At 43.9% G+C, this 26,177-nt stretch overlaps 2 protein-coding genes, 1 long non-coding RNA gene and 2 other non-coding genes across 5 annotated transcripts; 1 reads left to right on the forward strand and 4 right to left on the reverse strand.

The window, feature by feature from the left end:
- Positions 1–5,097: 5,097 nt before the first annotated feature.
- On the reverse strand, positions 5,098–16,387 carry dvl3a (dishevelled segment polarity protein 3a). Its single transcript, XM_076972473.1, has 15 exons — positions 15,872–16,387; positions 13,689–13,758; positions 12,103–12,221; positions 11,770–11,885; positions 10,678–10,822; positions 9,486–9,579; positions 9,268–9,337; positions 8,973–9,112; positions 8,780–8,856; positions 8,565–8,632; positions 8,013–8,162; positions 7,526–7,657; positions 7,182–7,349; positions 6,777–6,980; positions 5,098–6,411 (listed from the first exon to the last, which is right to left on the reverse strand). Exons 1-15 carry the CDS (start codon positions 16,030–16,032, stop codon positions 6,080–6,082), a joined length of 2,046 nt encoding a protein of 681 aa, XP_076828588.1. The 5' UTR covers positions 16,033–16,387; the 3' UTR covers positions 5,098–6,079.
- A 511-nt stretch (positions 16,388–16,898) lies between these two features.
- On the reverse strand, positions 16,899–18,350 carry LOC143474459 (uncharacterized). Its single transcript, XR_013120781.1, has 3 exons — positions 18,209–18,350; positions 17,685–17,825; positions 16,899–17,148 (listed from the first exon to the last, which is right to left on the reverse strand). It is a non-coding gene; the product is annotated as an uncharacterized LOC143474459 (long non-coding RNA).
- LOC143475825 (small nucleolar RNA SNORA13) lies at positions 17,240–17,377 on the reverse strand. The gene has a single exon (XR_013121137.1). It is a non-coding gene; the product is annotated as a small nucleolar RNA SNORA13 (small nucleolar RNA).
- LOC143475824 (small nucleolar RNA SNORA13) lies at positions 17,922–18,061 on the reverse strand. Its single transcript, XR_013121136.1, has one exon. It is a non-coding gene; the product is annotated as a small nucleolar RNA SNORA13 (small nucleolar RNA).
- A 304-nt stretch (positions 18,351–18,654) lies between the features above and the next one.
- pcyt1aa (phosphate cytidylyltransferase 1A, choline a) lies at positions 18,655–25,999 on the forward strand. Its single transcript, XM_076971917.1, has 9 exons — positions 18,655–18,896; positions 21,816–21,949; positions 22,021–22,120; positions 22,296–22,412; positions 22,820–22,971; positions 23,267–23,345; positions 23,729–23,871; positions 24,289–24,477; positions 24,569–25,999. The coding sequence occupies exons 2-9, from the start codon at positions 21,839–21,841 to the stop codon at positions 24,800–24,802; spliced, it is 1,125 nt and encodes a 374-aa protein (XP_076828032.1). The 5' UTR covers positions 18,655–18,896; positions 21,816–21,838; the 3' UTR covers positions 24,803–25,999.
- The last annotated feature ends 178 nt before the right edge of the window (positions 26,000–26,177 follow it).

Below are 26,177 nucleotides of genomic sequence, written 5' to 3' on the forward strand. Positions count from 1 at the left end.
CATTTTTGAATGTGTTGTTTATACTCACTAAACAACAAAGCATTTTAGGGGCCAAAACAACTCTCCTAACTCCTGAAAATCATGTACTGTTTCTGTTAATATGGTTTGAATCTGACAAGGCATGCATTCTTCTAAACCCTCCCTCTAGCTTTATAGCAGGTTAAGGACGAAGATCACCACTTTGTTGTTCTTATGTCACAGCTTCCATTTAAATCTAAAGCTTCTTCCATCCCAAACAAACAACCACAAACAAGCTTAAAATGGCACTGAGATGTGATGATTGTTGGGAAGTCACTAGAATGAGAATCCATCATTGGATTTTGCAGGGCTGGATTCACAGAAGACTTGAGACTGTGTTTGAAACAGTTTGAGTGCATGCCCCAAAGCTCTGAGAAGAATCCATGCGGTTCACTAAGACATAATCAGCCAGTGAAACAGCGTAGCAATTTAAGGAAAATGGCTGTAGTGGATTTGACTGTTGAAGGCTTTGATCAGCTAGCAACTTTCACCAACTGACTGAAGAATAATGTTCACTAGAGATGTTTGGCTAGAGAACAAAATAAAAACTAGCTACCTACCCACAAAAGATCTCATCCATATCTCATCCATAATTTGGCAAAAATGAAACCTAAAAATGAGCCTTAATTAAAGAAGCCTCATTACCTACTTACTTGAATGTGCCATCTTCAGAGCTCTTGACAAATCATGATTCCTCTGTTTTGATAGAATTCCTCCATATTGAATATGGTACTTTACAACTTGCAGGGAACTGTGTGTCTTTAAAATACAGGTAGCCAAATTTACTGCCTGGCAATTTGAACAGCACTACACAATGTCTTACAGTCTACAGTGCAACTCTACAGCAGGGAATGATTCCAGACACACTTCCTGAGACGTTCCATTCACTAGGCCTCAACATTACTTCCAAGCTGCTAGATTTAAAATTAGATCGTGAGGCACAAGATCCAGACGGCTGGAAGTGCGAAAGGAATAATAAACATTATTACATTTAAAAATCCATTATTGTTTGATTCAAACTAGAAAGATAAGCTGCTCAAATTAAGCAAAATGTAAAACACTGTGCAAAATCCCTTTATTTGTTTATTTTTGTTTCATTATAAATTGATTTTGGTAACATATATGACAATCTAGGAGCCTCAACATGACAATTGACAATTCTTTGTCTTACCAAATAATTATTACATTTAAAACTATTTTTAAAACTAAACAATCTGGTGAATATCTGATAGATGTCAGCATTTGCTTCGCCCATAAAAGATTTAACTTTTTATTACACACAAAAATGATTGCACATAATAGAACAAAATGTAAAAGGTGTCTAAATATTAATTATTCTTTATATTCTCCAATCAGTATTCAGTGGCAAACATGGACAAAGGAATATGACTGGAATATTTGTTAACATTTGTTGCTGAACTGCATGAATGTGCTAATTTGTTGTTGTGTTGTTGTTGTGATTTTGCATCAGTATGAGTTACTGTAATAACACCAGTGTCCTTTAGACAGGGAATATAGTGATTGCTGTATGGTAGTTACAGTGGCTTCTGTATTACAGTGAATATGTAGGTCTGTCTATGCACTGCACACAAAGGTCCTGATCTTTTGGACTATAATGAGTCTCTATTGAGTGTTCAGGGGACAAGATCCTTTCCTAACTGACTGCATTGTGGCAAATCTCAATATCAAACTGTTGCATCCAGCCTGGGCCCTCTTTATTGTCAAATGAATATTGTGCTCTTCTGTGATGGCATGGACATGAAATACATTTGACCTGCAATAAAAGTTTCTGTTTCAAGTTCTTACTTTTAAAAGCATGCCGTGTCATCCCAACCTTGAACTCACTGTATCTCTCCAAAGCAATTACATTTTTGGTGACTGTGAATCTTCCTGGACTATGCTAAGTGTGCCGGATTTAGATTGACTGAGAGCTGCTTAGATAAGAAGGGGAAACGTCCAGCAGTTCCTGTTTGACTTTCTGGCACATATTATGAGGGAACGTTTTCCTGGTAGTTCTTATATATATATATATATATATATAAAGATTTTATAGTCAAGTTTGTGCATGCCTGTCCTTTGTAAATTAATACCTCACGGCAATTGTCCTATTGACTAGTATAATTATAATATTGAATTGTAGTTTTGAAGGTTTGTATATTCTTTCAGTGACTTTACAGAGGGAAGAGATATCAGCAAGAGTAGAGAAGAACATGTAGTTCCATAAGCCCCTATAGCCTTCAGATTAGACAAAGTGTCTAATTAGGAGTCTGTATGAAGATACTTCAAAGAATGTTTTACAAACCCACATCTAACATATAATGTTTGCAGAAATGTGTCGAAATTACTGCTGCACACTTCTGTTCCACAGGACATGGTGTGTTTCCCCAGGTCAGACTTGGCCTATAGCATTCTTTAATACTCATGTAATGATTCTGTTTGTGTAGATGGCTAATCTTTTGGAACCATTCTATTGACAGGGATTTGTCGCTGAAGTGTCAGAAGTGTGTGTGTGTGTGTGTGTGTGTGTGTGTGTGTGTGTGTGTGTGTGTGTGTGTGCTCACATCAGACAAAAATTAGAGTACTGTGCATGGACTCCACAAAATAATGAAGTAGTCTGTTCACCCCCAGTTCTATTTCTTGGTTCACTGCTCCCCAAATGCAGCTTCATGCTGCTCTGATGACAAACAGAGGAGACACACTTAGTCAGGATTTAAAGAGAGTCTCACTGAAACATCTTTTAACTCACAAAATCCAGTTTTCAGCACTGCATTGTATTACACTGTTTAATACACACAGAGAGGTTCAAGACAGCAAGGTTTCAAGCAACATTTGCATTATCTGGTTTCAGTAGCCAGGCAGTACAACCCAAAAAGGCTGTGACTTTCGAGACAGATATTTAGTATCAAACGGAATGGTTCAGAGGTGCGTTTCCATCCAAATTCATACACAGTGAGAGTCTGGAGGCTGTTTAACGAACAGCGGGCATGTTACTATTTTTGTTGGAATTATTGTGGGAACAGTTTGCTTTTATCAATACAAGGAACAAATATAGCAGAAGAGACATCATTCTTTGATTGGTCCCTCTGTCCCTCGAAATAAAATCACTATTGAAACCCACAAATCTATGACCAGAATTGCTTCAAAAAGGATTACAAAGATAGACTATTAAAGGATTCTAAAGAGGGACTTATACAGGGACTAGCTCATGAATATAAATAGGAAGATATGTTATGACCTGTTGAAAGCTGTTGGGCCAGATTCCTCCGTGATCTGCTGATAACGTACACACCAGAGAAGTTATAACTTATAAGCGATGAAAGTTGACAAATTCATACGTTTAAAAACATCCTTTTGTGAACCTTTCCTTTGACAATTTATAAAACCGAATGTGTGAAGTCGAAGCAAGAAACAGCTTTGGTATTTTTTAGGCTCCAGCTTCAATTAAGGTGTTCTCACTCTAATAAGCAGTTCTACCAGTTTTCGTGTAGTAGTGCAACATTGCATTGCCCCCTTGTGGTTAAACAAAACACTGACTGAAGAGCAATACATAACGAAATGACACCAATAGAAATACGAGTACAGATCAAATCTACTGATCAGCCATAAAAGGGTGTCAGTGGGTGCGCTGCTATACATACATAATAGTCATTATTCAAAACTCTTTCGTATGGTTTGCAACCTTACTCCAAATATAGAACACAAGAATTTGATGGTTAATTATGCAACTCTGTAATAGATCATTGGAATAACTGTGTGAAAAGGGTGTTTGTGTGCTGAAGTGTTATTGTTTGGTCGTTTAGGTTGCTGAAATCTCCAGCTCTTAATATTTTAACATAAGGCTCAGAAATGTTGCTTCCAGTCTAGATCTCGAAAAAGTTCCAAAACAAATCTAGAACTGCAATTACATTTTTTGCAATTTTTCGTTTATCTTAGCACGGAACAGTAAAATACTTTAAGATAGGAATTCACACCCACAACCAGCACAACCCGTCAATAATAACTGATGAATGATAACTGTTGTGCTTTAGCAGAAAAAGAGTTAAATGGTTGAACGTGTATCACACTGAACCCTCTCTCTCTCTCTCTCTCTCTCTCTCTCTCATTTAAGATGATCGTAACACTATGATGCTTTTGAGCAGAGGTGTCAATTCCAGGTTCAGAAAGTAAAAGTCCTCACCAGGATTTTGCTCAAGCTTGCAAGCAAATTAGTGCAATCCAGGTAAAATTAGTGGAATCAACACAATCCAAGAAGCCTGAGCAAAATCCTGGTGAGGACTTTTACTTTCTGAACCTGGAATTGACACCTCTGCTTTTGAGAAAGGTCAATATACCATCCGGGACCGCATGATAAAGGTACCGTTCTGATGATGTTCTTTGATGTCATGCCCAGTTATATGCTCAGCAAGACAGGTTGGGAGTTCATACTTGCCTTCTGCTGCTGAAGTTAAAGATATCATAATCCATATGCTACAAGCTACCAAACTGTTTATGAAGGAACTTAACAAATATGGCACATTTCACATTATTTTATGTATATGTGTGAACATTAGATGGCTAACGTTTCACTTTTCTGTATAGTATTTAAAGCACCCTGAATTAAAGACTTCAAATTCAAACTTCATACGCCTCTTTGGGTTACAAATTTAGCACAGACAACTGTAAGGTACCACCTCCATACAAAAATTATGTATATTACTTATTTTACAATCTAGATTAGTATAGCCCTCTGTGACAAATCTTTAAAAAGATAAAAACGCACCCAATTGAATAGATATATCCATTATAGCGGTTTAGTTTTTTATCGGCTTTTAAAAATAATTTTAATATTCCTAGGGATGATTTAGGCTACATGTTTTATTTTCAACATGACTGGAACAGGCAAGAAAGCGGTTTCCTTAAAATGTGGTGCGCCCTCTAGTGTCGCACACTGAGACTAGCACGGCTTTAGCAGTAGGCCCAGTCAGTCTGTTCAGCAGGCATAACTGAGGGCGAGTGATAATGAAGCTGAGGAGAATGACGTAATCCACTAAACCAAAGGCAGACGTGCGGATGAATGTTGGAAGAAAAACACATGGACACTCATTCCAGACTTTATTTCGCTTTTTATTATTAATTTCTTGCCTAATTATCTCTATGCTAGTCATAGCCAAAAATCCCCACGTTTGTTATCGGGGTAAATGAGGGAATGTAGAGGCTTTTTCTAAATCTTCTTCACATCTTTTTTTTTAACAGTGGGCCACACTGCTTCCGCAACTCTTGGTTGGCTGACGGCTTGAGGAAGACTACCAGATTGGTGGACACGATGTTTTCCAGCCAATGGGCACGCAGCCCATTAGACCGTTTCGTGCCCGCGGTACCGAAGGGTGCATAGCACCACTGTGATTCAACCCCACATCCTAGATTCCTTCAGGTTTTGCTTGAACCTGTCTAGACAAAGACACGTGCACGCACTCACGCACGCATGGGGACTCTCCCAGTATAATAAAACTATGTATAAATAAAAAGAACTCTCACCCGTCCTTGTAAAATTTCCCATTATTGCTAACAAACCTTGAAAAGTTATATTCTCGATTTTTTAAAAAGTTGCATTGTGGAGAAAACACTTGGAGAATAAATTTACTGATGCAGGAATAAACAAACAAACAAACAAAACAAAACCAAACCTCCCACAATACACTACAATCAGGCAGGAGACCAGAAACGTTCAGACACTTGCACCCTTGTCTGGACTACATTCAATTCAGTTCGTCTCATCGATCTGCGTCGCATCGTATGATCAAATCCTGTTCAATCATGTTCTCCCAGTAGATTAAATCTCACCAATAAATCTAACCAAGAATGTAATATCAGAGTTAGCGGTAGAGGGAGGAACAGCACGTTTTTAACAGCCCCTTTCAATCCACTGATAAGTGTGAAAGTTCACGTTACTTGCTACCTACACAAAGTTCGTTGTTCGCAACCTACTCTTAAACTGTTCCTAACGTTTCTACTGGGCCATGTTTTGTAGCGTCGCAAGGTCTGGCCACTTCTGCTCCGCCCAATCACGGGCCACCAGCCACAGTCACATGATGTCAACGAAGAACTCCCCATTGGCTGTGCTGCAGGAGCGGCGGGAACCGCTAATCTCGACGGGCACGTGGGCGAGGGGCCGCCCCGAGGGTGAGCCGGGCACCGCCCACGGCGCCCCACCTCGTGCCATCCCACGGGCCTGCGAGCGGGAGCTCCGCACGCTGCCCTCACTTGGTGGCGCTGCAGAGCGCTCGTTGGCCGATCGGTCTCGGCGGACGTCCGGGTCGGGAGCGTCAGGTGGCTCGGGGCCTCCGCCCGGCCTGAAATCGGCTGGCCCCGCCTTGCCCTCCGCCCGGCTCCAGCTGCAGTTCGAGCCGCTGCTCCCTGTAGCAGCAGAGAACATGTGGATTCACTTATTCAGCCCTGAAACCACCAGCTACATGATATTAACGAAGCAAGACAAACCTTTATACTACAGACTACCATTTCATTTCTTACATTTCATTCTCTTAATTCAGTTTTTTTCTTGAAGTATTCCTTTTATTTGTTTTATATTTTTACATTATATGCAAAAAAATATTTCTATATATTTTTGCAGTTTCATATCCTTGCTTGTGTAAAGCATTTTGTAAATTTGTGTATAAAAATGTCCTATGCATTATCTCGCCAGTCCTAACAAGACTCTTTAATGGTGACCAGCAGATCAACCCCATCACCCTGGGACATTGGGGGAGGTTAGGGGGCGTTACCTTCGCTGTGCTGGCTGCCGGCGCTCCCACCCCCTCCGGCCTCTGTGCAGGCGTGGGGGGCATCGTGCAGTGTAGGGGGGGCGGGGTAGTGGTAGGGGAAGCCCGGCCAGGGGGTGTCACCTGGGTTTATGAGAGGGGCCAGAGTGTCCTGGTCGGATGCCCCGCTGGAGCCGTCATGGTCATGCAGGGTCAGGTGGGCCATGTCTACAGACGGAGGGGCGGAGTTTCACTCCATCCATATTGAAATGCATGCGTTTTGTGCAAGGACAACAAATTCTAGAAAAGTGCAGGTACCCTTACCATGTACAGCCATAAATTAAAATAACTCATTGAGCTGACAATAGAACTACAATAGAAATGGTTAGAGATGAGTGGAAGAGTGTTTGCGCGAGGGGAGGGACTCACTGCCGGACAGGTCTCCGAACACATAGTAGCACTGCTCAGAGAAGGTGATCTTGTTAACAGTATGGCGGATAAAGCCCCCCTTCAGCAGGTTGCTGGCATACTTGCGAGCTTCCCGCCGGTCTGCAAAGCCCTCCACATGGTGGAAGAGCCAGTCGACCACGTCGGAACCTGATTGGCCAAATGTACACGCATGCATGCACGCACACACACACACACACACACACACACACACACACACAAACCCCATTTGGAACATTTCATATCTTACGGTGATCTCCGTCTTAAAAAAAAAAAAAATGTATGCACACACACATGTACCCAAACGGCATACGACTGGTTTTTACCTATGAAGGCGTTGGCTATCGTGATTTTCAGCCACATCCTGTCACGGACCTCCAAACCTGAGTCAAGACAGGCCATTGCCTTGGCAACCGTTGCCATGTCACTGTGGACAGACAGGTGGTAGTCGTCGAAACCTGGCGGGAGAAAAAAATAAACAGGCGTCCAGACTGGAGAGGGTGGTGGAAACCCAGACAACCACGCTGAAGCAAACGTGGAGAAAGGAAACAGCTTTCCATCTCGTCTGAAAATCTAGAGCTGAACATGGCGAGTTACAATGTACCGGTTACCATGACGAGGGGGAAATGGCTTCCAAAAGCTTGCAAAATGGGATTATAAGTCCTCACTTCTTTCTGAGTGCCAGGACTAAAGGCAGAACTGATAGAAATGGTGTGAAGATGCAAAATGGAAGGGAAAAAAGGTGTTAAAGTCTTTTCCACTGCCTGATTCAAGTTTAATGGCGGGATAAAAAACACACAGCGGTTCCCTTACGCTCGGTGTCCGGGGCAGAACTGGAGATGGAGGAGCTGGTGGAGGTCACCGTGCTCATGGACGGGCTCATGCCATAGGGTGGGTAGACACCCGTCATGGCCGCCGTGTGGGAGACCCAGGCGGCGGGGTCTATGGGCCGGATGGGCTCACCTGGGGGGCAGAAAGGTGGTGGTGGGGGGGGAGGTGTCACACACATTGAAACTAAGAATTTCACAACAAAATGTTCACTAATTGGTAAGCTACCATTTTTAAGCTTCTGCAAACCTATTCAACATGAATGAATCAATCGTCTACTAAGATCCAAGAGTGTCTGGTATATGTGAAACCGGACCTCTGTAAACAAAGGCATGCTGATGTCATGACCAGCCAGCCAGCCATTTGTTGTCCAGATTGTGTTTTATGGGGTTTTTTTTTTTTATGGGGGTGTTGACTTCACGTTCAACCAGTTTTGCACAAAACAATGCCCCCCCCCCCCCCCCTCCCAAAGTCTGTGTGAGTGTGTGTGTGTGTGTGTGTGTGTGTGTGTGTGCGCGCATGCACGTGCACGCTTACTTCTGGGAAGAGTGAAGCAGCTGTTGGGATTGGGATCCCAGCACTTTGCTACTGTCAGAGAGACGGGTCTGTGAAGAAAAGCAAACACACGCACACCCCACACACGGTTACACAGTTACCCCACACACGGTTACACAGTTACCCCACACACAGTTAGAGTTGAAACCAGGAAATACTAAAGTCCTAGACGAGAGAAGCGGCCAGCGGCGTCTCACCCAGGCTTGTGCACGATGTCCCTCAGGACCCTGACGGCGTCGTCGTTACACATGTTCTCAAAGTTGATGTCATTTACCTGCAAAAGGACACAAGATTCATTGAGCTAGAAGCGACTGAGCGGCGCACCCTACAGAATAGTCTGATCCATCTTAAAGCCCCGCCCCCACACCCAAATCCAAGCCCCGCCCTCACCTGTAGAAGCATGTCGCCAGGCTCGATCCGCCCATCAGCTGCCACAGCTCCACCCTTCATGATGGAGCCGATGTAGATGCCCCCATCACCCCTTTCATTACTCTGGCCCACGATACTGATTCCCAGGAAGTTATACTTCTCTATGATCATATAAAACAATAACAATAAAAGAAACTGAGTGGGAAAATGAGACCAATTAATCATATTCTACCCCATGCTTGGAGACAGTCTAGACCGTTTGTGCTGTGTTCCTGTTCACACAGACGGCCGCTTAAATGTCCAGCCGATAACTCACCCATGTTTAAAGTGACCGTGATTATATTCAAGGACATGGTGGAGTCCGTGATGCTGCTGAAAGAGGAGGACTACAGAGAGAGAGAGAGAGAGAGAGAGAGGAGAGAGAGAGAGAGAGAGAGAGAGAGAGAGAGAGAGAGAGAGACTATAAGTGTCTGAAATCAGTGCGTCACTCTGGAATCCACGTATAGGCCTGCACGACCCGGCCCGTGGCCTCACCCTCTCCATGTGATGAGTCTTGGGCTTCCGGCGCCGGCGCCGATGTCGTCTCATCAGACGGGACGAGCCGCTCTGCTCCGTGACACTGCTGAAACTGCGGGACACCGATGACATGACATCAAACGAACCTGCACTAGTCTCATGTGTATTTCATAATGCGGTCACTGTCTCCTGGCTACAAATTTAGCAACAGCAGACAGAAACCAAAATCTTTTTTTCTAGTCCAATCAGAACTCCACAGACTGCATACCATCCACGTTTGAAAGTAACTGGGGGTGTTCCACCAGTTCACGCGTTTGTGTACAGTCCACATCATATGACTGAGTCTGACCTAACCGCCATGCCCCTCTCCACATGCGGAGTTACTATGGGGTTCACTACTAAAACGGAGATGTCTCTGGGAGGAAACATCACAGAGCAACAGACTTTCAGCTACGGCCCCCATAAGGCATGTTGATATGGCACATCTAATTGCTCTGCGTGAGGGGAAAATTAAATAACGTTCAGACGTAACCATGTACACATAATCCACATATCACACTGCTGGCAAAACTTCCATTACACGGTCACTGATCCTGACTGGCAGTGGAATCATATTTAATCTTTCATTCTTAAGGATTCCTAATCTGTGCTAATATATTTATGTTCATGTCAAAATGTATGGGAATATTTATATTCATAATTCACACTGTCAGTTTCTCAGACTTACTGAAATTACTGTTAGACTCTTCTTTTAAGCACAACCTATTGGGCACCAGACCACCCCAACAATAGCCCCCCCCACACACACACACACACATGCATACACACACACACACACACACACATACATACACATACATACACACATACACACATACACACACTCTCACACGCACTGACTCAACACGTCCTGAACTTCCGGTCCCTGCACCTGAGCCCAGAACTGGGTTCATCCCAGTCCTACATCCTAGTCACAGCCCAAACACCTCAATGGATGCCATATGGCGCAGCTGGGGTTCTAACCTGCATGGTGGTCCTAAACTTCCTCTCCTTGTTAGCTACATTCCACTCAGAGCTTCAGTTCAACTCAGTAAAGAAGCTAAAATACACTGGCTGATTCACAATATTTGAGGCAAGGTGGAAAATGTGAGAGACGTACAATATTAGTCCTGCGGGAAGCTTCCGGAAGTGGGAGAGGGCGGAGACTCACCGGCTGGTGGAGCCATCGTCATCCGAGTCGAAGCAGCTACTGGACTCCAGCTCGCTGCTCATAAGGGAGGAGCGGCTGTCACAGACGCTGTAGCCCCCCAGCTCTGCCCCCCGGCCCACCCGCGAGTAGCCATTCATCCTGCCACCTGCAGGGGGCAGCAGTGCGGGGAGGGCAGGGCTTAGGTGGCTTTTTCATCCAATTCAGACAAATTCACCACCAATCTCAAAACACGTGATTTGGACACTTGATTCGTTACTCTACTGCTTGTTAAACTGATTCACACAAACACATGTTCACTGATTCAGACATTCATGGGCAGACTTTCCATTTAGATTTACATTTGCGTATTTAGAAAATTCAACTTTGCCTAGAAAGACAATAGTGTCAGTAGCTTTTTGAAGCAAACAAATTCAATGAGATTACTCACTATGAGAGTACACTTGGGTGCAGTACACACATTCATGAGACTTAATTTCATAATGCCTGAATTATGGTATCAGAACCGGGACACACTTAATAACCTGCCTGCAATCTCCCAATTCACACTCTATTATATGGCTTAATAAGGTAACCATAACGAATGGTCATGGACGTAGTTTTGATTTCATACGTGGGGGGGACACAACCTGGGGTGGCGAACTGTTGAGCGGGGGGGGGGGGGGGGGGGGGGGGTTGAATGAAAATTGTTGAGCGCTGTGAACAAAAATTGTTGAGCGGGGGGGGGGGGGGGGGGGGGGGGGAGCTCGGAGCTGCATGATCCTAGTGCTAGATTTGTCGCTATTTGGATATTGTTTTTTTAACCGTTAAAAAGTGGGGGAGACATGACTTCGTCGCTACTTAAATATTTGGTTTTAACTGTAAAAACTGGGGGGGACCAAAACCGGCTTTTGAAAAAGTGGGGGGGACATGTCCCCCCCGTCCCCCCCCCAAAACTACGTCCGTGCGAATGGTTACATACAAACCCAGGAACACAACGTGCATAGATATTCATATATCACACCCAACTTCTAGGTAACTGGTACACTTAATAAATTAAAGAGTCAGTAGCTTAAAGAGCAGGAGTAGAGGAAGAGGAAGAAGAGGAAGACATACTGGAATGATCGTGAGACTGCTTCTTTCGGGGTCGCTCCCTCTCCCTCCTGTGAGACACCACAGAATCCGTCTCCGTTTCGTCGTCCACACCATGCCGGCTGCCTGCAGATTTTGGACTGTGTGTGTGTGTAGAGAGCAAAAAATAAATAAATAAAAATCAAATCAACATTTCACAGCAAGTCCCCCATTTAAGTAAGTAAATCATTTAAGGCTGTTTTGACCGTTTTTAGTGTGCAGTAGCAAAACACACCATGAAAGATGTAATGAACCTATAGAAGATCAAAAGGAAAAATCACCACAGAGCTGCAGATTTCCAGCTTTCCGGATACTCACTGGAATGATGGCGGCCTGGAGTCCCCGATGCCCTGGGATCTCTCCCCGGATGGAGGACGCTCCAACTGACTCTCCGCCACCGAACACCCATCCGAGTGGGATCCATCCGCCGACACCAACTTCCAAGAGTACAAATGCCATTGAGTACAGGTCTATCACAGGGCACAACTACCAGTACGGCTCCAAGTTAACGAGAGTAAACGTGACAAATCGTGTCTGGGTTCCAGGCCATAGAAGTTCACCCTAGTGTGTGTGAATCGGAACTCCCCCTCCGACAAAACTCGGGCCTTTTGCTAATCTAGGACATCCCCAACACCTCATGCACGTTTGGAGAAAAAGCCGTTGTCGGGTTTCTGGTGGAGCCGGAATGGAAATGCAGAGAGGAATGTTTTTATGCGAGGACAACGCCTTAACAGCAGCCTTGAAATGTGCAGGTTCCAAGACTTCAATGGTCCCGGTTAAGTGATTAATGTCTTCAGCTGGTGCACAAACGAAATCATTGCCAACCAAAACTGCTTTTCTAATACTGTATTACACCTTCACAGACTGGAAGAACACTGCCAGAAGGGAGTGGTCTTAAGACTCACAATCTCGAGGGGAAGTCATTTTAATGTTACAGGTCCTTTGAACTTATAAATAACATTTTTTTTTTTGTTATGCAACATATCTCTAAACCGGCTAACGCTACATAATGGATATTTGCCAAGGACAGCAGAAACTCCAGGGTACAGAATTGCTTCTTTTCCAAAAACTAGTTCAGGGCACTGTAGAGAGCCCCATTATTTCATATTGATTCATCAAATCTTTGCTGTTCAGAACAGAGAGAAGGGGTGCTTGCAATTTGTAGCAAACAATCTAGCGTAAGCACTAAACACGCTTGGTGTGCAGGAACATGGCAGGACAGCAGGAGCGCATCAGCAGTGCCGTCTTTGTGGTACTTGTGGAAGGAAATCCTGAGATGATCTGTTCAACAATCCAAATATCTTTAATGTGTTTTGTTTCATCTACTGAATATGCAGATGATTAGGAGCAGATGATTTGGGAAATGAGAAGGAACTGGGTGAACTTTCAGTGCAAGTATTGAAGAAGATAACCCAAGCTTGGAAACCAGCACAAAACTCACACAAAACACCTTTCTGATCAATAGCGGTCAAGGAAAGGCATATAAAACGGATTATCTCCAGAATTTATTTTCTTTCTTTTTTAATGCTGCTCCAACTACAGTGCAACTTCCAATAATTCTTATCTATAGCTAAACCATGGGGTCTTCTACACAATCGAAGGGACTGATGACTGCAGAATGACGAAGCCTGTATAAGAGCGAACAGGGAACTGCACCCATGACAGAACCCACTTAACATTGAGCGCCCAAAAACCGCTGTGGAAAATGGAGAGATTTCCAATTCTCTGGTCTCGTTCGTATTCATGATATGCGCCGGGGTCTCTAGAGCCGGGGGGAAGCCCAGCTGCTCATATCTCCAGGATGAGTGTGGCATTTGCTGATTGTTTTACCTCATTATGCTAAGAGGACCTGTGAAGTATGCTGAACGAGAGGTGTGTGCTTGTGCGTGTCTGTGTGCACTCACCCAGCATATCACACGTCCATTGTAGCAGGGCAGTTTGGCGTTGTCATCCGTGATCTCTTCCTTGACCACCCTGCATGTGAAAGTGGAAGAAATTGGCGGGATTAGTAGATCAGATCACCAAACCCCACCTACCGTGGCATATCTGCCCAGCCAGCCCCGCCTAATGTGGCATCAATCAAACAACAGCTTGGCTTTTTACCCCAGGAGAGAAGACTGCTTGAATACATTAGAATAAGAAAATGTAATCAGGTTTAAAACAAAGGAATAGTAGAGGCTGATAAAAGATTACAGCAAACAAATAAAGCAAAAAACACACTCACTCAAATAGAACAGACAAAAGTAGGTCATCGATTAGGCAAGAGGGATACAGGACACCGCAGGGAGTGGGAGAGCCTGCTCCCAAACTCCGCCCATACCAGGCCTCCTCATTGTAATGGTCTGACCAAATAACAAGGAGAGGAAGGTAGAACTCTATAAACTAGCACTCCAAACAAAGTTCATTCTTGGCACGGAAAGCTAACTCTGCCTTGCCGACAACAAGAAAAACCGTTTTCAACAGTTGTCATGTGGGATTTCTCGAACGTGACTACAGGAGAGTGATATAAAGAAGCTCGGTTCCGACCCAGACAGAACCCAACTGAATGACCATGTTAGAAACTTTTGGCTACTTATGTAATTATGAGTATAATCCTTTAATTTATAGAGCTGATCCAAGAGTACTCTACTTTTATATGCTATAGAAATGTAGAAATAAATCAGACACAATTCAAACCATCTTCTACTATTCAAACATGCTATGATTTTTATTATTATTAACCAATTATAATAGAATGTTTTATTATGCTTCTGCAACACAGCCTCTATGAGCTGGTATGGCGTCTGGCATGAAAGGCAAATGTGAACTGCCAACAGCTCGTTTTCTGATTTACATCTATGGCAGGAGATAAAACATGTTCAAGTTCTTAAATGAGCTTTCTGAGGAGGAGCGTCAGGCAGCGAGAGAGGGTGGATCAAACTCGGGACATATTTCATGGTGGAGCACTGGCTGTAAAACTGACAGTGTGCCTCACTGCATTCCACAGCGATTCCTGCCTGCAGTTGTCTCAAGGCAGTGTTCCGTAAAGCCCTTAACGCAACGCGCAGATGAGTCAAGCGCTACAACAGCAATGGGGAAAGATCAGTGGAGACCCTGTTCAATAACGCTTGTGAGCCTGCTGTGCTATACGAACACAGAATTGCTTATAGGCCATTGCAGTCACTATCTAACTCTGTGCAGCCCTTAGAACAACAACAAAAAACCGTTGCATGGTTTATTATTAATTATTAATCATTCGCATTTTTGTGAATTAATACTAGGAGATTTTTTAACCAAGATAAAGAAGGGGTGTATTAAAGGGACATAAATATTTTACCGTGATACACACGAAGAAGATGAACTTGAATGGAAAATATCCGATAAATCGTTCAAGCCTTAACGGGTAGGTGGGCGGGGGCTGACGGGGGGGGGGGCTACATGTAATTTTGGGGACATATGGCTCTCGCTTTGCGCAGGCGCAAATTACAAAGAGCACATTCAATGGACCATATACCTCTTACTTTGATGCTTAAACGTGAATTGACAAAATCGCCTCTTAAAATTAAAACATAGGCTAATCGATGTATCTGTTTCATTCGATTACAGTTTTTTAAACACAAAGTTTAGGGCTATTAGAGCACCAGACTTAATGAAAATCTCAGGAAGACAGAATTTTTTTATGTAGTCATGGCAATTGACACGCACACGCCAAGCAGCAAACCAAACACGCAGGGAGCTCCTGTGACTTTGGGCTGGAGTGGTCTTCGCTTTAACACTTATATACACTGCAGAGTTGCCTGCACCCCACCTTGTGCCGTCAGTCCAAAAGCCATATTAGAAGGTAGTCCAATCTTAAAATGGATGCCGTCGGCAAAATCTGCACTCTATTCACCCCAAATGAACTTCTCGCTCTTAACACTTGGGAGTCTTTGGATTTCAAGTTAGACTACAACGCGTCAATAACGACAGACGATCTTTATTAAAGCTGCTGAAGATCGTTTTATCACGTAGCTCCAGAAAAAGAAAACCCAAACTATTCAAACGTACGTGAAACAAGCCTCTAAAACACGGCCGATGGCCAAAAAAACCGATCAATAAACAAGCTCACCCAAAGTCATCGTCCATAGATTTGAAGAAAAATTTGTAATTTGGTTTCTTGAGCGCATTTTTGAGGTCCAAAAGTGTGACCCTTTCGGCAGGGATGGGCAATTTGACCAGGTATGGAGTTTCCTGGTCGTCGAGATGGTAGATAACTTTGGTCTCCCCCATTGCAGACCGCTGGGGAGAAATGGACGGTGGTCATCCAGCCCGGGGTTCCCTCTGCGCCCCTCCGAGATGGGGCTCCTGCCTCTTCTCCTCGCCAAAGGACTTTTGTTTATCCCTTTCTTCCGTTGCGTTCGAGAGTTCCCAGGAATCTTAAACACGCAAGCACAACTATTCCCACTCACAGTTGTATCCGAAAATGCCTTTGTTCTCCTATAATGGTATCTTATTCCTAATTTCCTCTTGAAAAGAAAAAACAATGGCGAAAATCCGAAAATAAACGACTAACTTTGTATTGGAAACCCGTGGTTCCCAGGAAGCTTGTCCGGTCTTCTCACAGAAGGTTTTGTATTGCTTTAATTGATCTGAAACCGACTGGAAAGGGCAACGTGCTCCCTCTAGAGGAGAGGGGTGGGAGAAAGAAAAAAGTTTCATTGTACCCGCCGAAGACACGATCTCATCAAGTTACATTATTGTTTCTACCAAGTATTACAAAAAGCTCCGTCTCCTAATCTTACGAGTGCTGTTCAAATCATTTATTAGCACACTTCAATACCTACATTACCGTATGTAACCTACACAATACCCAATACGTGATTCTGCACCTGAATCGTTCGTGAGGCTGTATTTTCCCCCCATGAAATATTAGCTGTGTTAAATTACATTATACAACGCTGAAAATAAGACCCTCAACATTGTTACTATGAAATATATTCTCATGTTAATAGTGCCCTTGAATTTATACTTGAAATACATTTGTGAAACTTTTGAAAATTAACCTTACTGATTAAAACATTTAATATTCATGCTAGATTTCAAACTACATTTAAGGAAAGCAATGCTCACAGTAACAAAATGCCAATAAACATGAATTTCAAGATTCAATTTTATTTCATGAAGTCTTTAAAACAGACAAATAAAGCACTTTTTAGGCAAGATCTTTGAAGGGCACATCAGCTGACACCATCACTTAAAAATGAGGGCTGACAATAACGGGCCATTTCAGTGCACCAGGCTAAACAGAACTGGGAACAAGCATCCCTTCATGAGCTTGTGATGCCATCTCGGCATCTCGGGTGGTAGGTAGCAGAGAGACATCCTCCGTGATCACAGCTCAGCCACCTGTGATGAGAACAAGCAAAAGTGATGCCACATCTCCTGGGTGAAATCTCCAGATACAACACATCTCGTGCGTTTCATTTACATGGCATGCAAATGTTCTTTTCACGGCAAAAGCAATGGGAATTGGTGAGAAATTCCAGACATGCATCATGTCGTGTAAAGATCTGCTGTGTGCCTAAGATGACACCACATTCATCATGGTGAAAAATGAACGGGCAACACAAAGGCAAGTCTGAGCAGCTAACATGCAGGTCCAGGTTTCCCCAAAACTACTGGAAGACCAAGACTTGTTAAGTGGTAGAGCAAGTATAACACCAAATACAAACACACTCTCTCTCTCTTTCAAGATGACCTTAACAGTATGTTTTTGGGAAGCAAGGCCGTGATTTTTTTATTTATTTTGCATAGTCACTCAATTTGGGAAAGCCAAAGGGAAAGAACTTTTAAAGAGATTTTAAAGTACAGAGCATCCAAAATAAACAATTTTATGTCAAACTAGCTGCGATTAAATAGTTGCAATCTTATACAACTTTTACCTGGAGCTAACATGAATGTGGCTCGTTGAGGTAAACCTGCTGTCCTCGTGACGTCAGCCACAGGCCTCGCGCCAGCCACGAGGATTAAAATGGCCGCGGCCAGTGTGGCCATAGGCCACATTTCCACTGGGTTTACATTATCTGCAACAGAAAACAATTACAGATCAATTTGAGTAACAACGAGAGGTAACAGAGTGGACACAATCCCGAGACAGTGTTATGCATATTGAGTGTTTAACATGTTCTTGTCACAGCTATTACAAAAAATCACTATAGTGTATTTTCCGTGTTCGATTGTGCTGTTACAAGAGTTACTGTTTGCCTTATCTGACACCACATTCATATAGTTGAAAATGAACGGGCAACACTTAAAGGCAAATCATTAGTTAACGAGGTTGTATTACCGCTTTCTGCTTAACCATACCGACATGCTATTAAGTGTGGAAGATAAATTATTTTTAAATACACAAAGTTGGGCCTCGATTGTAGCATCTTCTTGTAGTCGAAGACAGAAACATACATACCTATTATGCATCACATAATACACAATGTAAAACGGTGAGCACGCCCCGATCTTCTGGATCCATGTGAGCAACTTCTGAGATCAGAATTTTTTTTGTCTAACTTTATAAGGACCCAATAGATGGCTACCGAAGCGCCAGAATAAAATTCACCGTTGGGCCGAATAAAGTACTCCAGGTGCCGTTAAGTGTTCGTGGGAATATGACAAATATTTTTTTTGAGGAAACAATAGAAAGACAGTATCAAATAAAAGTAATATTGCATTTTGATATATGCCTTTTATTTTAAAGAGATATTATTTTTAGTTGATCCAAATTCAGAATGAAACACTCATTTGTTTTCTCCACATTGCTCGATTAAGCAAACTTATTTTATTCATTTTTTAAATTATTATTATTTACGTTCTGGTTAAACGTGACTCTTCGTCTCAAATTCAGGCAATAGTAACATCACCCGTTGGCGTCCCGGTCGCCGCTGTAATCCGCCCGCCTCGGTAGGACCGGACCGGGCCGTTGGCGTTGGCAGTACTGGACGGTACCGGTCAAGCTCGAGCTGCGACACTCGCGACCATCTTAATGTCCGGCTAGCGCAGAGAGTATGTTGTGGTAGTTGTAGTGCACATTATACATCGGCGTACCGGTAACGCTACACGTATTCAACGTCGTTTGACGACCGCACAATTAATCAAGGGTAAGTTACGCTGTTATCTAGCTAGCTAACCGGCTAACTGTAGCAAGATTCAGGTTAAACATATCGTTGTTGGCATACTGGACAAAATAAGTTTGTAATTGACGTTTGTCGCAGTTAACTAGCTTTATCTGATGCTGACAGTCCACCACTGTCTTAAGTATATGGCCATAAATGTGGATGGTTGGCTGTCGCTGCTCGCTGGTTTAAGGGAGATCGAACAGTGTTAACAGCTAGGTTGACTAACCAGGTGGGTGTCAGGCCAGCCAGCCTCTCCACAGTGTCTAACAAAGCCAACTGCTATTTCTGAATCTATTGCCTTACGTGTCTGGACAGCTGCCTCGGTTACTTTTAGAAAGCCTCATCCTAAGACGGTTAACCCAGCTACACGTAACTGCATGCGGACTCTTACAGGTACCTGGACACACTGGAGAAATGATCATGCATAGAAATGTGTATGGGGAATCAATCACCTTAATATATGGAAGGAGACAAGTATACCCAACCTCTGGAGCAGGTTTTACGGTCCTCATCTTCACAGAAATCCAATCCCGCCACGCTCAATATGTGAACCATCTGCTGTTTTTTATTCGTGTAGTGAGAGGTCTCAGTTTGAAAACTAAGTATAACTAAAGGTTGAGTCCAGCCAATGCATTGTGAAATCGTTGGCAGAGGTGCTCTGCTCTCCAAACACAGCGCCTTATAGCACTTCAAAGTTAAATATACTCGTAATCGGTGGTAAAAGAAAAAGAAAACACACATCTGGTCGTTAATGTTTTTCTAACATACCTGGTTTACAGTCCCCTTGTCAGCCTTCCCTTCCTGTTGTGTATGTTAAGTTAAAGATGGATAGGAAACCCTCTTACTGTACCCTTTGAAGTCTAAGGCCTATAAAACCTTTAAAGGTTAGGCTACTTAAAAAAAGTTAGAGTATGTAGCTGCATGCTAAGGACAAAATCTCGTATTGTGCTTACACAGCTACAAATTGCATGATGCTTAATACTTTATCCTTGATTTTTTTAATGGTTAATATTTGTTAGTTGAAGCCTTGCTGGTTCGTGTGAATGCTGCAGTTCATCAAAGTACCCACAGACCACTCCTCTGAGATTGGTCAGGATGCTTATAGCATGCAATAAAAATGTGATTTTGTCAAAGGGTTTTTTTGTGAAACATAGATCCATTTGTGATTGTCATATTTTTCAGAGGCCAATAAATAAGGCCAAATTAATTGAGCTTAAATTAGTTAAATTCTTCTGTATGGTGTCTTATTGATTTCCTGTAATAACAGGAAACCGGTAGAGAAACTGCTCCGCCAGGTTAGACTTCAGTGCCCAACACATCCAGCCCCTTCATTGCCAAGTAGAATGAAGGATAAACCTACAAAGCCAAAGTGTAACGTAGGAGGCTGGTGGTTACCTAAGCTCAACTCCTATTACACTCGCTCCCATTATTACTGACCGCAACATTCACTTTGGCGGCGGTAGCTCAGCGGTTAAGTTACTCAACAAGTGATCAGAAGGTTACTGGGTCGAGTCCTGTCGCTGCCAAGTTGCCCCAGTTGGGGCCCCTGAGCAAGGCCTTTAACTCTCACTATCTCGAATTGTATTTGGTTATAATTGTAAGTCGGTTTGGAAGTTGGGCTTTTCTGCCCATCGTGTTCAGCTGCGACTTCAGTCTGACTTCCTGACACTCCAGAATACACATTACACTGTAACCCGCAGAAAGGAGTAGCATTGTTTGAGGCTGGTTGCATTCTACACAGGTTGCTGTAGATAATGAGATTATTGGCGTGAGAAACCAGACAGACTGGGAAAGGCATGGTGGCAAGGGACGGTGGCCTCGGTGTCAGGAGACAGCACTTGCAGCTAGTGGAGGAGAGACTGCTCCAGTCTGGACTGGGGTTAGGGTTGGTAGAAACGCTGAATCGGAAATTGGAAGAATATGGTTTCTGAGGAAACCGATCCTGAAAATGGCACAGAAACTTATCACAGAACTGCAGGTCATGTGATAACAGCCGGGTTTGTTTCAGCAGGTCATGTGATAACAGCCGGGTTTGTTTCAGCAGGTCATGTGATAACAGCTGGGTTTGTTTCAGCAGGTCATGTGATGACTTTGAGCACAGTTTCTACACATTTTCTGCCGTCGACTGACAGCATTTAAACAAGATAAAATACCGTTGCAGCACTGTTCACGAACACAGATCCGCAGCCAACAGCAATTTACTATTATATAATATTTTTTTAAAACCATACTCTGCTGTTTGCAATTTAGCTGTGAAATAAAGGATTTATTTATTTATAAGGAATTAATTATTTATGAAAAACGTGTCCAAAGAGGAGAGAAAAGTCCTGTCTAAATTCATAAAGTTAATTACTCTTTATCTTTAGAGGCTTTCAAATCACATGAAGAAGTGGATGAAAAGTCTTCCATTAGGCTGTGTAGCAGGTTGGACAGTGATTTACAGCTGAAAATCACAAGCAGAAGAATTAAGTGTTAAGTTAATGTGGAATTACAGCTGCATTCAGCAATGAGAAAAAAATCTGTCGAACTATAGTGTAAATTTCAGGAGTTTGGTGAGTGAGGTAGGTGAGAGTGAGAGAGAACAGGCAGGTGACGACCGAAGCAAATACAATCTCACTAAGATAGAGCCTGTTTTCTCACTGCAAAGGCTAAAACCGTATATTCCTTGAAAACAGTTTTTCCATTTTTTAAAATGTATAATTTATATGTATTTTATGTGTATTTGTCATCCACACATATCTGTTTAAATATGCTGTATATTATACATCTCAAAAACACTTCCTTGGGAAGCATGTGCCCAAAATCTCCATCATATCCACAAAGGTCCGTCTCACATGTGGCACATGGGCTGTGTGTTGAAGGGCCCTGTGGGCGGCTCAGCGTCCCTTTCTGCCTCCGCAGGGGTCCTGATCCGCACGACCCGAATGGAGGCGCACACATCCAGCCGAACCCTCTCCAGGAAGAGGAGGAGAGAGGGCTCCAACGGGGAGACGGAGGAGGGCGAGAGACCGCAGAAGCAACAGCGCCGCATGGTGGTAAGTTGTGTGTGTGTGTGTGTGTGTGTGTGTGTGTCCGATTGACAGGAATGATGCCTTTTCCCCTGCAGGCTCTGAAAGATCCTGCTCCCTATGCGGACCAGCTCGAATCGCTGGAAAAGAAGCCCTACAAACGCGTCAGTATGGAAGAGGCCCAGAGAGGCACACCACGTACGTTTTTCCCCTCCTACATGCACACACACTTTTCACTTTTGTTTGCATACCCCAAATATTTTCTTTCTGTCATTCTGTCTCTCTGAATAAGTGCTCGCGTGTTGACTCATGTTTGTTTACATGTGTCTTGTGATTTGATTTTTGTTTATTTTTGTGTCTCCCCATGGTGCAGCCTACAGGCCAGTGAGGGTGTATGCGGACGGAATCTTCGACATATTCCATTCAGGACACGCCCGCGCCCTCATGCAGGCCAAAGGACTCTTCCCCAACACGCACCTCATCGTGGGCGGTACGTCCATGCTTAACCACAGGACCTCCAGCCGTGTTAGATCTCATGTAAAACAGCATGCTCTGAAACTAGCCTCCTTGCCTCATGAGTAATAATCTGTTGGCGTAGTTAGTTTGGTTAATACAAGGTGTATCAAAATTAAGCATTCATATGAAACATTCATATAAAATGAGTGTTCAGGTTGTTCTTTTTACAAGCAACTCGTGCATTGTAATAGTTTTCATTAAAAATTAATTTCACTTGTACTCCTTTGCTGATTTCAAGTCTCACAAAGTCCATTACTTCTCTCACAGAACCTCATGAAAGTTCACTGAGCTGTAGGCTGCATTGCTGCATGCGACACTCCTCTGGCAGCAGGGGGCGCTGTTGTTTACATTGGCCCCGCCCCCCTCTCTCTTTCTCCGCAGTATGCAGCGACGATCTCACGCACAAACTCAAGGGCTTCACTGTCATGAGCGAGGACGAGCGATACGATGCCGTCACCCACTGCCGCTACGTGGACGAGGTGGTTCGCGATGCTCCGTGGACGCTCACACCAGAGTTCCTCGCCAAACACCGGGTGGGTGTGGCGGCCGAGAGGGCACCGCTGTCGTGGCACAGGCCGCAGAATGAAAGATTGGCCCGTTGGTGGACATTTAACGTGACACGATATTTACGCGAATATGGTAATCAAAGCATTCACCAGAAACGTAGGAGATTAATCAGTATTATCGTGATTTGTTAAAGGCCATGTTTACATATTGTGACCCTTTCGTGAACTTTGATCTCGGGATCAGGTCGGTATTTACATAATAAATATCAAAAGTATTTTGCCGCTACAGAAAAATTATTTGTTTGTGATTGGATGCCCTCAGATCGACTTTGTAGCCCATGACGACATCCCCTACTCTTCAGAGGACAGTGATGATGTTTACAAGCACATCAAAGAGGCAGGTGGGTGCCATGGTAACCAAATTCTCCTGTTGAATCTTTTAACAACGGACGCTGTCTGACACGATTTGTAAGATTATGGAGGTGACCGTTCCTTTACAAACCTGCATACTAGGCAAACTTCTGATGTCTAAAGAATATAACATTTTTGAACAGCAGACATTGTGACACAATTTGTAAGGTTATAGGTCACTTGAGGTGACCAAGTCCTTTACAGACTTGCGAGGCAAGTCTCTCTTCCTTCACCTAGTAACCATCTCTGATTTGCTAATTAATTTATTATTTGTACACAAGGCCTCGCGTTCCGTCTTCTGTGCCAATCTGTAATGGCTGCCATCGGTCAGGTCAGTGGATGGACTATCTTTGTTAACTTTGTACTTTTTCAGGAATGTTCGCTCCGACCCAGCGGACGGAAGGCATCTCCACCTCTGACATCATCACACGCATCGTCAGGGACTACGACGTGTACGCGAGACGAAACCTGCAGCGTGGCTACACGGCCAAAGAGCTGAACGTCAGCTTCATCAACGTACGTATCACACGCCGTCCACGCCCGTAACGGGCAGAGACGTGTTTCCATTGCATTTGTCTAGACGTGGAGTAACCTGATGAGACAGTTCTCAGGGCCCTGTAAAAAAAACACACAATAAAACGAGCATCGAGTGCATTCAAAAAGAACTTTAAATAAAAAACAAAAAAGCTCTGAATGAGTTTGTCATTTAAGTTGCACATTAATGAATCAGAGTATGTGCAGCCACAGAATAGATTCGTGAAGGTAAAGTGAATTTGACAACTGTTCTGTACGTGTTCCAGCCTGTATTGTGTGCTCAAGTCCTAATCTCACGCTACGCATCTGGAACGCAGCAGCAGATGATAAACACGGCAGGTGCTTTGTGTGTGTGTGTGTGTGTGTGTGTGTGTGTGTGTGTGTGTTGCCGTCACACAGGAGAAGAAGTACCACCTGCAGGAGCGTGTGGACAAGGTGAAGCAGAAGGTGCGTGACGTGGAGGAGAAGAGCAAGGAGTTTGTGCAGAGGGTGGAGGAGAAGAGCATCGACCTCATCCAGAAGTGGGAGGAGAAGTCACGCGAGTTCATCGGCAACTTCCTGCAGATGTTTGGCCCAGAGGGGGCGCTGGTGAGTGGCCCGAGGGACAGGCACCCACTGCAAACTCGTCTGGCGATAGTGCACTGGATGCTCCCCTCATCACTATCTCTCTCTCTCTCAGAAGCACATGCTGAAGGAGGGCAAAGGTCGCATGCTGCAGGCCATCAGTCCTCGCCAAAGCCCCAGCAGCAGCCCGACGCGCGAGCGTTCGCCCTCGCCTGCTTTCCGCCTACCCTTCTTCACCAAGGCCTCGCCACCTGGCTCGCCCGGCTTCGGGGACGCCCACCGTCAGCCCATCAGCGAGGACGAGGTGGATGATGACGACGACGACGACGGTGAGGACGATGAAGATTAAGTGAACCGGCGACGACTCCGCCCACGCGTTCCCTCCGCCCAGCGTGTACGCACACCGGCTGTCCGTCCCTCAACGTCCCTCAACGAGCGAATGAAACCAAAAACAAACACAAAAAAAAAGAAAAAGGAGGAAAAAAAAAAAACATGAGAAGCAGCCACTTCCTGCGCTGCCCATACGGTGTTAGGCAGAGGTCATGGGGGTAGAGTGTGTTCATGGTCCCGTTAGGAGCCATAACGGGCCGGGCTTTTACCCCTTCACCACATCGTCAGTGGGACTGGGGCTGGAATGCGGTTTTTAACCTAGTGTGATCACTGTGCATGGCAGCGATTCTGTTTCGTTTTAAAATTGAGTTCATGTCTTGCTCCAGCTGGTGTTATTGCTGGGAGCCGGTGTGCTACTTAAGGACAGACCTCTCTTCAAACCTGCCACACTACGGTTCTGTAATCATTGTCTCTTTTACACATGGACAAGGTCACGGGCTTAGCAGACAAAATCGTTTGAATCTGCTGTCGGATCACGTCTTTTCCTACCAAACCCATTGGGGGCAGTCAGAGTGAGAGTGTACTGAAACAAAGCTAATGGCACATTTCCTGTTTTGCACACTATAGGTCACTAGGTGTCCTGCAGCATCAATGGCTTTATATTATGCAGCTTGTTCCCATTTTTTATTGAATTTGAACGCATTTTGTTTTGGTTTAAAAAAATAATATTTTTAAATTTATTTAATCACGGTCTTCATTACCTTTACCTTTACTCCCTGGCTAATTTAAGGTTTCTCCGACTCCTATTGGACATAGTCATTGTTAAATTAGGTGGGGGTGAGGGTTGTTTCGTTATTGCTTTTCCATGATGGATTGGTTAAAACTGTCCTGAGAAACTGCTTGTCTGTCCGTGTGTCCGACCCTGTTGGTTTTCCAGCGCGCGGAACTGTTGCAGTAGCCAGACTGTTGCAGTAAACGTGCGCCATGCAGAAGGGACAGGAAGCACTTTACTGTGCCAGACTGGCGAGGCTTGTTTACTGTGTGACAGTTGCAGCTGCACTAATAGCCTGTCTGTCTTTGCCTTTTAAATTGGGTCTAGAAGCCAGATTTTCATAGACCTTCACCATATTTCTGTCAGGTTTTCAGGAATGTAAAAAAAAAAACAAGGAAAATTAAAAATAAAGTGATCTAAAGAATAAATATATCCGTGATGCTTTGCTTGTTAAAACTGTTGTAATACCCCTTGAGAAATTTCAGGTTCTCTCTCCCATCACAGCTCTTCACACAGGAAAGAGACAGGATTTCGTGACAGTGCTTTTATATTTTTTACTGAACTTAACCCTCAGCCTACCTCCTAAGTAATTGGAGATCAACCACAGATTAAGTTAGCTAAT

Source organism: Brachyhypopomus gauderio, chromosome 14, assembly GCF_052324685.1.
Source record: "Brachyhypopomus gauderio isolate BG-103 chromosome 14, BGAUD_0.2, whole genome shotgun sequence".
Lineage (NCBI taxonomy): Eukaryota > Metazoa > Chordata > Actinopteri > Gymnotiformes > Hypopomidae > Brachyhypopomus > Brachyhypopomus gauderio.